The sequence below is a fragment of the Dermacentor albipictus genome, chromosome 3, assembly GCF_038994185.2.
Source record: "Dermacentor albipictus isolate Rhodes 1998 colony chromosome 3, USDA_Dalb.pri_finalv2, whole genome shotgun sequence".
Lineage (NCBI taxonomy): Eukaryota > Metazoa > Arthropoda > Arachnida > Ixodida > Ixodidae > Dermacentor > Dermacentor albipictus.
The window spans coordinates 43,754,036-43,766,506 of record NC_091823.1 but is presented as its reverse complement, the minus strand read 5'-3'; the positions used below and the strand labels follow the sequence as shown (position 1 = coordinate 43,766,506).

At 45.6% G+C, this 12,471-nt stretch overlaps 1 protein-coding gene across 1 annotated transcript in view; it reads right to left on the bottom strand.

Moving 5' to 3' along the window:
- LOC135898097 (uncharacterized) overlaps positions 1-9,164 on the bottom strand; it is a 90,886-nt gene extending 81,722 nt beyond the window's left edge. Inside the window, exons 1-2 of the mRNA XM_070536435.1 lie at positions 9,142-9,164; positions 3,695-4,104 (exon numbers count right to left, since the gene is read on the bottom strand). Of these exons, the coding sequence (XP_070392536.1) occupies positions 3,695-4,104; positions 9,142-9,164 (433 nt within the window). The remainder of the gene's footprint in view (positions 1-3,694; positions 4,105-9,141) is intronic.
- Positions 9,165-12,471: the final 3,307 nt, after the last annotated feature.

The following is a 12,471-nucleotide window of genomic DNA, read 5'->3' as shown; positions in this document are numbered from 1 at the left end:
AGACGTCTTTAGAGGGAGTGAGTTGCCATGCCCAGAGTCTCTGAAACATGTCCAGCCACCCACATTATAGGTGCCCCGTTGCAAAACTCTTTCACAAGATTTTAAAGCAATCTTGAAGCAGCAATCAGTCTCGCTAACCTCCGTAGATTTTACGCTAACGTACTGTCTACCGATTCTTTAACAGTACCACGCGAGCGTCGACTGGCTGGCCAGTCAACGCCTTCTATAACAGCGCGAAATGACAAAATCAGCAAGAGTAGCGCATGCGCACCAAGTTCGCTGGATGTACAAGTTTCGTATGCTAGGTTCTTTCCACTAGCACGGCACAGTCCCTGGCACGATTAACTCGGTACAAGCTCCTCGGCTTATCGGAGATGACTGCTTCCAGTGGACTTGGTGCGCATGCTTATACTCTTGCTAATCTCGTCGCTTCGCGCGGTTAGAAGGCGCTGACTCGCCGGCAAGTCGCCCTCGCGCGGTACTGTTAAACAGTTGGTCGACTGCACGCACTTCCCTTACGGACGCATTGTACATCTCTTGCTTTCTTAAAGGGAAGCTGAAGAGTCTGTCGAATTCAATAAGACGCTCATATACGGATGCGGGAACCTTATAAACCATGTCGGTAAAATTTGGGTTTTTGTTTTTCAATTAGGAGCGACGTAATCGTCGGTTGAAATTGCGCTGTAGCTCCGCCCCCCTTTGAGTGAGCGAGCGGAGCGGAAACCGGAAACCGCGGTGTTGTGACGTCAACTCTGCTTCGTTCCTTCGCAGCGTCCGCGACCGTGCCTGACCGCGCTTGTTTCTGCGTGCGTGCCATCGTGTATCTGCTTCGATCGACCCTGCATTCCTTTGTTGGTGCGTCTGCGTGTATGTAGAGTGGTAGTCAACGTGCGTGGTAGTCAACGTGAGTGGTAATCAACGTGAGTGGTAGTCAACGTGAGTGGTAGTCAACAGATGAAGGTCGCTACACGTACCGCATGAACCGGGAAGCTTTTCGCGCGTTTAAACCGTCTTTGTAGATTGCCGACAGCTTTGGACAGCGCACAAATGCCGACGATCGCATCCCCGCTTACGTTCCACGAGGAGGCATGCAGGAACACAACACTACAGTTGTATGACCGGAAACTAGCTCACTAGATCACCGAAAGATCGCCGAGATCACTAGATCGCTTTGGAAAAAACGCACTCACTAAAGAGCATTTCCAACACGAGGAGATCACAAGGCTTTGCTTTCGTTCGCGTCTAAAGCACTGCTCGCACCAGCATCGTTTGCTTCTTCGAGAGGCCGGCTCTTCGCAATCGGCTCGTACATGTAGGGAGTAACGCCGAACTCCTCAGAAAGACGCAGTCTCTCTAAATTTTCCATTACCGTCTCAGAAAACAGCACCAAACTACCTGGCACCGCGCTTCATGTGTAGCGGCAGCGGTCGGCAGCGGCAGAGTTGACGTCACAGGCGGAAACGAGACGCACGAGCTGGGCGTGTCCGCTGCTGCACTTTTCGTCAAAATAAAATATATTTGCGCTTTCTTTCGCTCAATTTGGATACGATATTCGAATTCGGAGGGTTGAAAACCATTATGTACAGATGTTCACTCATTTTTTCTGGAAAACCTTTCAGCTTCCCTTTAACCTCCTCGCTGGCGTACCTACATTTACGGGTCAAATTCACAATCCTAGGACCCAACTTCGAAGAGCGTCCGTGGTATACAAGACTTCAGCACACCTTACAGATCTGCAGGAGGTCCAAACATAATCGAGCACAATAAAGGCATAGTTTCTTCTATATAACCCGGGCGCCACCGCTTTTCACATCCGGCAAATAAGGAGTAAGAAAGCCCAGCCCATTTATATAAATATACTCCCGTAATCCCACGCCCTTCCCGGTGTAGGGCTTTCCGCGTCCCTCACCGCGTGTAAGATTTCCGCGCGGCATTTGCTGTTACCAGCCTTGACGAGCTTGCAGACTCCTCGTGTTTTACGCTTTGTTTGAAATGGACGATCCTTTTTCGGCATCCGGTCCCTTTATTAATGGCCGCTACGTTTCGAAGACAAGATTTCCCATCACGGCGCCATCACTTCCTACGACCGCTTTCCAGTGCACGTCCTTTTCGGACAGTGTTTGAACAGATGCTGAGACACACGCTGCGTCGATAGCAATCGGGCCGGTTGTTCAGGTGTGGGCGAGATTGTCCACATCTCTTTGTTTCTGTAGATGCAAATATTTAGTGCACAAAGGTTCGCAAGAAATATCACAGACTGTCAGATTGAGCGTGGTTTCTTTCGTCTCTAGTCGTTCCCTTAAAACCCTACCGCCCGTCGGTTTTTGCAGCGATCGTTTTCTGAAAGTGATGAACGGCAAGAAGAAATGAAGTAGAATGAAAAGACTACACCACCTCGTTTCTCCCTTCGTGTATACCTGCCAAACTACGTTCCACGCGTACTTTAGCTGGCGTGGTTACTGGTTAGTGGTACCAGCTTGTATCGCACGAAGGGATTCAAACAGCCGTAGTTCAAATGCGAGAACGTTGCCTGAAAAGAATGAATTGCGTCGAGAGCACGGTCCCAGATATATTTCGGAGTGCTGCCTCCGATAGCGAAAAAAAAAGAACATTCGCTATTAATTTAAAAGGTTAAAAAATGCTACTGTCAGAACAACACGCCCGGAGAAGCTGATTTCGCCACCTTCCAGCGAAGGCTATTCTCGGCTCGACGACTTACCTTTGCAAACAATAAATAAGAAGAAAGGCAATACTCAATTCGAGCATGCAAACTATCAATGCCTGTGCGCGTTCTACTGCACCAAGGTAGGCAACGCCTATTGACTTTTTATGTACGCTTTCTATCACGCAGTAAGACAAGAAACAACGTCTTCTCGGCAACAAAGCGTTCTTTAAAACTCGGCGACTTTTAAGTTTGTCGCACGAAAACGCTGTACGAATTTGGTTCGACGAGAGCACAACGTTATTTCTATGCTGTCCACCAAATCTGATGTAACTCTTTCTTTTTTTCTTTTAGAAAATGAGAAACAAACAAAGAACAGGTCTGGCTGACGACAAGAATAAAGTTAACTTTTGTCTATTACTTTCTCATTTTTGCTCTACTTCGCATGACGAAGGATACACTAAAAACTTCAACCGTAACGTTTTTTTAACCTTCTACGTCAGTGCTTACTGCCATTCAAGCGAAGAGTACTGAAGGATATTAATTATGAGAACTCTGTTAAAGGGAACCACAGAGAGACAGAAAAAAAAAATACATTAAGCCTAGAAGTTCAACATAGGGCTTACCTATATTCTTCTCTCCTTAAAGTCAGCTTGCCTGTCGTGCAAGCAAAAAGTACTGAACACTAGCTCATGAACATATTATGTTCTACGAAACAATTGATAGATGAAACGAAAACAAAACAAAATGTAAAACTATAAAACTCAAATTTCAATATAAGGCATATTTCCTCCTCTCCTGAAACTCTGCTTACCTGTCGCGCAAACGAAGAGTACTGAACGCTGGTTTGTTATAAATTCTTGCTCAAGGGAGATAAAAAGAAGCCTCGAACTTCAAGATAGCGGATACCTAACTTTTCTTTCTTTTCGCTCTCCCTCGCTATTTGCGTCGCTGTTTGCCTGCCCCGAAAGCCAAGCGTGCTAAGCTTTCACATTTGACGAGTCTGCTCGAGGAAGTTGCAAAGTCACTCACCTGAGGTCTCGGTGCCAAAGTGGCCCGTCGCGTGCGGGGGCCTCTGTCTCTTTTGGGGCGCGTCGCACACTACGGTCACGAACTTTCGGGGTCGGGCGGAGAAGTTTCTGAGTGGAAGTGGCGTGCGGGGGGACGGCTGTCGGAGTTGCGGACGCGCACAAGTTGGGCCCGGATGCGAGCTTCGATCGGAAAGCGCCTCCTCTCCACGGACCGGCGGTTTGGTGGTGGTTCTCGGTGAGCGTCTCGGTGCAGCTGACTGGTACTGCTCCTTCTGGTGGTGCTTCTCGCGAGTGTGTGTTGTTCTTGCTGGTGCTTCCGCAGCTGAGGCGCTCTTCCAGGTGCTGCGCGCGCCCTCCTTTGGACGTAGGTGGCAACTCGCGTTGAATCCGAGTTCGACTCGCTCCGCTACGCTTTATATACGCGCCTGGCTATCGACTCCCGAGGGCTGGAAAGGGATGGAAGAAAGAAAATATACGTATATATCTCGCACTCTGGGCGTGTGGGACGGCTTCAGAACCGCGCGGAAAGCTTGGGAGGCGCACACTGACGTCATTGGAGGCGCCGGACTGCGATTGGTGGACGGCGCGCTCGTACAACTCTCGCCGCGCAGTGGATCTCTACTCCTCAGCGCGTCGGTCAGCGGGCGCAGAGAAATTTAGCCGTTGGACGGGGGTGGAGGGGGTCGGCCTCTCCCGTCACCCCTTTGATCTCTAATCGCTGGCTGTGGAAAGACGTCAGTCACCATTTCTTCTTTGTTCCGTTGCTTCCAGACGCCATTGTGAAATAAGCTTCACGCAGTATTCGCAACAGAGGCGAAATAGGGCCTCTTGTTCTGGATCACTTTGAGCGCCAAAAGTATTCGAAACAACAAATTGGTGCAAGAGGCGTTTCACCAAACTTTCCCCATAGACGACTGCTCAGTAGCAAAATCTCATCACGTTAACGCTGACAGCATGGAATTAATATTTGCTTACGACCATCGTTACTACTGTGAATGTTGACTGTCCTAATGCGTACACGCAAAATCACTGTAGCTTTGTCTTGCTGCTGTGGCGTTTCGCAATAGCGAGGTTTTCCTCCAGACTTCCGCCATTGACGCCAGTATCCGTTGTGCCCGTCTAGCTTCGTTTCGTTCGATAGAGGCACGAGAGCTAGCTAGCTAGCTAGCTAGCTGGATGGATGGATGGATGGATGGATGGATGGATGGATGGATGGATGGATGGATGGATGGATGGATGAATGGATGGATGGATGGATGGATGGATGGATGGATGGATGGATGGATGGATGGATGGATGGACGGACGGACGGACGGACGGACGGACGGACGGACGGATGGACGGATGGATGGATGGATGGATGGATGGATGGATGGATGGATGGATGGACGGACGGACGGACGGACGGATGTATGTATGTATGTATGTATGTATGTATGTATGTATGTATGTATGTATGTATGTATGTATGTATGTATGTATGTATGTATGTATGTATGTATGTATGTATGTATGTATGTATGTATGTATGTATGTATGTATGTATGTATGTATGTATGTATGTATGTATGTATGTATGTTATGAGCGTCCCCTTGGGACGGGGCGGTGGGTTGCGCCACCAAGCTCTTGTTATTTTATTGCCTAATGACCTATGGTAAAAAAGAAAAGGAAAAAAACACGATGAATTCCCATAACCAATGTTTCTGAACCCCTATTGTGAAATTTGTTTTGGTACGCCTCCGTTGTTTGTCGTTTCCATACTTCCACCAATCTTCCAATCACTTCTTACTAATCTCTATTGCGGACATGTTTAATGTCCCCCTGCTCTCGCTGAAACCAAGAGCTTCAAGGAGGCCAGTGATTCCTAAATCAACCGCTGGGCAGATATATTCACATTCTAATAAAACATACTTCATCGTTTCCCTAGCTTTACCGCAGCAAGGACATGCTTCTTTTTCATTCTTATATCTCGCTTTCTAAGTGCGTGTTCCAAGGCATCCTGATCTCGCTTCGAAAAGTAATGAGCTCCCCCTTTGAGTTATCATAAATTGTTTCTTTCCTGATTTTGTTTTTTCCTCTGAAGTAGTTACTCATGGAAGGTTTCTTTTCCACTGCCGCCAACCATGAGACTGTTTCAGCCTCTCTGACTTTCCGCTTGACGTTCTTTGTTGCTGTGTTGCTCACGATACAGGCCGCATACTTGCTGGTAAGCTTCCTAGTTATTTTCCTCCACTGTGAATCAATGTTCTTTCTGTACAAATACCTGAACACTCTCCCAGCCCATTTAATTTCATCCGTATTCCTCAGTCGTTCTTAATAATTAATTTCCCTGTGTGCTTCCCTCACCTCAAAACTTGCCTAGCCCATGTCACCCTACACAGCTTCATTTGCAGTCTTCCCGTGAGCGCCCATATGAGGCATCCCACTGACCATTGGTTGCCATCAACTCCTGACTGTACCCCTGATTTCAAGCAAACAACCACACTGCCAAATATAATTCCTGGAACAATTACGCCTTTCCACATACCCCGCAGCACCTCGTACCTATTGTATCCCCATAGTGCTCTGTGTTCCATTATGGCCGCATTTCTCTTCCCCTTACTGTTATTGTATTTTTTTTTGTGAGTGTGTCTTTCCATATATCTACTACCCTCGTTTATCCGTATACCAAGGTATTTATATTCTTTTACGCGAGGTATTTCCTGGCCCTGTATCGTCACTGTCTGTTCACTGTTTTCATTGACTACTGTAACATGCGATTTTGAAACGCTAAATTTCAAACCTAAATTCTCGCCTTCCTCTCCACGCATATTAGCCAGACGTTGCATGTCCCTTTGCTTGTGAGCTAGCAACACAATGTCGTCCGCATAAAACAAACCTGAAAGCTGCTGCGCTACTACTGTACCCGCCTGTTTGTATGAGAGATTAAACCCAATATTACTTCCTTCTAGCGCCCTCTCCATCCTCACCATGTACATCATAAACAGCAGGGGGGATAAAGGGCACCTCTGCCTCCGTCCCTTGTTGATATCAACTTTCTCCTCGCTCCTCATCCTTTCCCATTCAACGCAAACGGTATTTTCCAAGTAAATCTATGTCAAATTCTGTAGACTATCGTCGCCTAGGCCTTCCCTTTCCAGAATATCCCACAAAATGTTGCGGTCTACGTTGTCATATGCTCCTCTAATGTCTAAACACTAAAAAGGCCACATATAACGTTCTCCTTTCTACTCTTGATATTTCAATACACTGGGTATGGGCAAATAAGGTATCATACAAACGCCTACCTATTCTGAAGCCACTCTGAAGTTCTCCCAAAATGCCATTATTCTCTGCCCATGCTTGCAGCTTTAACTTAACTGCCTGCATTGCTAACCTGTATATAACGGATGTAATGGTCAACGATCTCTACGAATGAATTATTTCTTCCCCTTAAGTTTATAAATTAAAGTCATTCTACTTTGTCGCCAACTGTCTGGTATTCGTCTATCTTTTAGACTTGTTTTCTACTGCTTTCAGCAGAGCTTCTTTACTTTTTGGTCCTAGTTCATTAATCAGCCTAACGGGAACCTCGTCTAGCCCTGTGGCTGTGCGCTTCGGAATTTTCTCTTCGGCTTTCTTCCAGTTGAAATTTGTCAACACCAGCTCCTTTTCCATCTGGTTCTTTTTCATGCTCCTATTTTCCTCAACTACAACCTCGTCATTCCCTTGGAAAGATTCGGCTGTTACTTTTCGGTTGTAATTTAATGCCGCGTCTTCTTCCAGTTTGTTTCCATCTTCGTCTAATATATGTTGTTGTATTGACCCAGGCTTCCTGCCTAATAATTTCATGTAGTTCCAAAATATTCTATTTGTGGCCTTCTTTTCCTCGCGCATTTCTGACAATCAACGTTCACTTTCACCTTTTTATCTTTGCTTGCACCAGTATTTGAACCACAGATTTTTTTTTCTCCCGGTATATTTCCCATTTAGTGGTTACTTCATCCTGCGGCAACTGCGCCTTCTTTGCCTGCCTGTGCTCTCGCGGTGCTTTCTGTCGTTAGGCGACCGCTTCTCGTATCTCCCTGTTCCACCAGCTTGTCGGTTTCTTTTTTTTTTCCTTTCCAACGAACATGTTGTTTCTCTTTCCGTATTTCTGTTGTTATTACACTTTGAAGTTCAATATATTCCCACTCTTTGCGTAGCCATTTGCCAAGTTCCTCCTCGACTCCTGTGACTATATTTGTGATTTGTTGTGTTCAAATTTGGACTGGTCATTTTGCGCTCCTTGCTCTCTTTACCATCGGCATATCCCATTTTCAAACTGATGCGTCACTCCCTATGCTGCTATACCCTTCCTCGTCAACGACCATTTCTCTCAACTTATCATGAATTCCTTCTGTCAACAGACAGTAATCAAGGGTCGATGGCCGGTTTCCCACTTCCCACGTGGTATGCCTGTCACACTTAGGCCCTGTATTCACGATAACGAGGTTATGTTGCTAACAAAGACCTAGTATATACTTCCCGTTGTTGTCGGTATAGCCATCTAGATCCTGTGTATGGGCATTCATGTCACCTAATAGGATAATTTCGGCATCATTCCCGAAACCCTTAATACTAGCACTTAGGCATTCCACTAACTCTTGATTCTTATCTTTGCAATTATTTCCGGTTCACAAATACGTTACGTCCAGCCAAGATTTCTGATTTCTTTCCACTCATTGTACCTTATAACCAAAGATGCTCTTGGCATTTTGAATTTACTCTTTTCCATTTGGCTCCCTGATGGATGAGCATTCCGACTCTCCTCCCTTTCCGATTTAGTTCTGTTACAACCTTTCCAAACATAATTATCAATCACGGGCGGCTCTTCCGATTCTCTAATGTGCGTTTCTGTAGCCGCATACACCCCTATTTGTTCTCTATTTAACTGGTCCTCAATCTCTGTCCAGTTTTCCTTTCTTTTGCCGCTCTGCATGTTCATGTAGCCTATTGCATGGCGAGCTCTCTTTCTTGTTTTCCTCCTTTCTTCTGTTATTGACGGCGATGCTATTCTGAAGTTCCCCTAGGGGACAACTTTCATTACTACCTACTCTGGCCTCCTGAGCGCCTGTGGGCCCCCTAAAGAAGCGACAGCGCGACCAGCAAGTCGCCAGCCCACTTCTTTCCCAAGCCTGTAATTGAAGTGGATCCTGTATCGTTCAAAACCACCACACCTTCTCACTTCCCTGTTTACTTCGACAACCTCGAAACCTTTACCTCGTCTCATTTTCCATATCGCCTCATTAGCAGCCACTACGGATCTTTGTACATTACTGTCACGTACAAGCATCTCTGGCACCGTGCACACCACGACCTGCACCTGAGGGCACAACTCGCGCAAGTCATCTACCCCCTTTGCCAAGCGCTGAGCTAGTCCTGTCCCTCTTTTGTTTAGGACGTCATTCTGCCCTCTTGCTACTTACGACAAGGTTCCGTCCTTGGGCATTTTCCGCGAGCTTTGCTTTTGCAAAGCTCGCGGAATTTATTTTATTTATTTATTAAATTTATTTTAAAATAAAAAAAAAGGACAAGCAGGTGTCTTTCGGCTTGTACGGGAGGCACCCTTAGTCCAGCGCTCCTGCGTGCTCTTGCTCTCTCCCGGGCCCGCCGCACCAGTTGCTGCTGGTTACGAGGGTCCGAACTAGTGGGCACGGCCTCCCACTGCTCGGGTGTGGGGTTGGATATTTGCGGGACTGCCTTCACGTTGGGGTATGCCCATGTGGTGTGATATAGGGAAGCGTAGTCGTTACAAAGGGGATATTTGTATAAGTATAGTGTAGGTTGTATTGCGTGCAGTCCGCTTAAATGGGGGAATGTATTGGTTTGTAATTGTCGCCTTGTTACGGCATCTTCACGTGAGAGGGTCTTGTGTGGAGGTGGGTATTGTATGCATGTGCTTAGCTGCTCAGCGTGCTTATTCCCGAAGTATCTTAACGTGAAGCATACGAAAACAAACGAAATACGTCGGACTCATTGCCATAAGAACGCTGCAGCATCCGTCAAATGTACCTATACAAAACAAAAGTTGCAGGTACATGTCGGACGTACCTTTAGCCACAGCCCTTTTTGAAACATCGCTTTTCCAGTAGGTTAAAGATCACGCAATGTCACCGAAATGGCGCAGTACATGGGCTCGTTCACGCATCGTAATCGCTGTTCGCGAGCTCACGAGGTGACAGGGATTTACAATGAAAGGTGCGCTATCAGCGTTTACTGCGACCCATAGGTCGTATTGCGAAGCGGTCGAGTAATGTAGGTGTCTTTTCACTGCGAAATTAGAGCAACGCCACATGTTAATTACCGATATTTAGTAGGTTAGTTAGTTAGTTTGTTTGTTAGTTAAGTAGTTAGTTAGTTAGTTAGTTAGTTAGTTTGTTTGTTTGTTTGTTTGTTTGTTTGTTTGTTTGTTTGTTTGTTTGTTTGTTTGTTTGTTTGTTTGTTTGTTTGTTTGTTTGTTTGTTTGTTTGTTTGTTTGTTTGTTTGTTCATAGAACAAACATAGAACAGAAATGTTCTATGTTTAGGGCCGAAGCACTACATAAGGGAGCGGTTTAAGAGAGATAAAAGCACTGCAATTTACAAAAGGAAACGATTATGAATAACAAATTCAAGAACAAATGCAATAAGTTTGGAAAAATGCCGTAAGAATATAAAAGAAAAATGAACTACATGGAATGTAATGAGTAAAAAAATTGTGCCTGTTAAGTACTATTAGTGTTTTCCAAAGGTAGGGGGCCTGCTATATCCACTGCGAAAGCAGAAAGGCGGTTCCCCTCTTCAGGTGACAGATATAATAGATATTACAGATATAACAGCCCAAGAGCGCTTGAAGTGCCAAATCAGAGCACAGTGTAAAAAAAAGTGACATTTTTAGAAACTTCTGTAGGAGCGCTAAACGACGGGACAAAGGAAGACAACACATGGGCGCAGATTAACCACAAGTTTTTATTTGAAGGAACATATGTATGCATACTGAAAGAGAATACGCAAATAATTATACGCATCTAGAAAAAACTACAGAAATAGAACGCCTCCGAGAACATGCTAGGCATCTCAACACAGTGCGTGGTAGCAACCTAGCCATTCATGCAGTGTCGTGCGGCTGTATACTGTAGCATTTAACTGCCGAGTCCTCAGGCGACACAAAGACCAAAAAACGCGCGAAATTGTTGAATTGTGCGCGTTTCATAGGAGGAATCCATCTTGCATAAGCGCGCCATCGCTCAGTTTAGTCAATGAAGAGCTCAATTATCTGGACAATCGAGTGACTTGGATGTGTGCTCGGGTTGTTACGTTGACTATTTGGCGCAGGAGGGAACGGAATTTCACAGCGAAACTGCTTATGGCTGATGTTCTGTAAAATTTTCATGTGCGCGAGCAAAATACTATCATCATCAGCAATCGTTCGCGCCACCGCTCACGCGTTCGTCTTCTTCCACAGCTGGCTCCGATGGCGCTCATCATGCCAGCATTCCCATACTTCCCCTCCCTCTGCGAAGGCGCTGACGGTACTGGCACACTGCCAGTCGGTGCGGTGATTTCGGTCTCAAATACTTTGCCTCAGTATATCACGAAATGAAAACATGAATGTATATAACGAATGTGTAACGAATCTATAACAAGAATGAACGCGAACGTATAAAACTAAATGTGTGTGTACCTTTCGTCACGATGACCACCGATCAAAACAAATGTGTTCGTACCTTTGTTCAAAATTATGTGTCACCTCTTTGTCGTTTGCTACAAAGCTTCGCTGGGCATCCACCTTCCCAACATGGAATGGCTCATGAACTTTTAACTATTTGCGCAACTTCTTTCAGCGTATATATATGTTCCTACAAATAAAGACTTGTTAGTCTTTTACTCTTCCTTTGTCCCGTCGTTTACCGCCCCCCCCAAAAGTTTCAATGTACCGAAAATAAGCTGAATTTTTAAACTTTCTAGAACTTGTTCATGCTTAGCCTTTGCACCATAAGACAATACCTTCAAAAATTGAAACGTCAGCTAACTATATTAGTTAAGAGTGTTAGTTAAATATGCAATTATAGGCCAACAAAGATACCCGGACCGTGACTATACACCCGTGACTGGCACAAACAGCGATTCGTGCACTAGTACACTACTTGAAGTGCGCCGGTTTAAGAGACCGCTTATAGTGCCCCTGTGCATCACTCTACGAGGACTCAGTGCTCTCTCTCCTTCTCTTGCTCTTTCTATTCCCCCTTTCCCTTACCCACAGTATAGGATAGCGAACCGGGCGATCGTCTGGTTGACCTCCCTGCCTTTCCTCTTCTTGCTCCCTCTCTCTATGAGCCAACGGTGTTTGCTTATACGTATGATTTTCTTCTGACAATACAGACCCTGACTGAAAGAGTGCACTGTCATTAAACACAATATCGCGAGAATACATAAAAAAAAGAAGCTCGAGCATTTGTCCAGACGCCGTGGGAACTTGCTGCGCTGCCCGTACACGCACACAAAAATAGGTAAGCTAATTTACTAAGTTACTAATTTATACTAATGGACCAAGAAAGTTACCACGACGTTATGCGCGAACTCATATTTGATACTGATTACGTCGCCTCGGCGAATACCTCAAAAACGTTTTTGGTACTCACTGCCTTAATCAGTACGCAATTTGTAGTCATGCGATCAGCAAGATGTCACAGAGATCGAACATGACAAAAATTAAATGTCTGGTTGGCGTCGGTGCAATCAGTCGCACCAAAAAGCAAGCAAGCGAGATCAATGAAC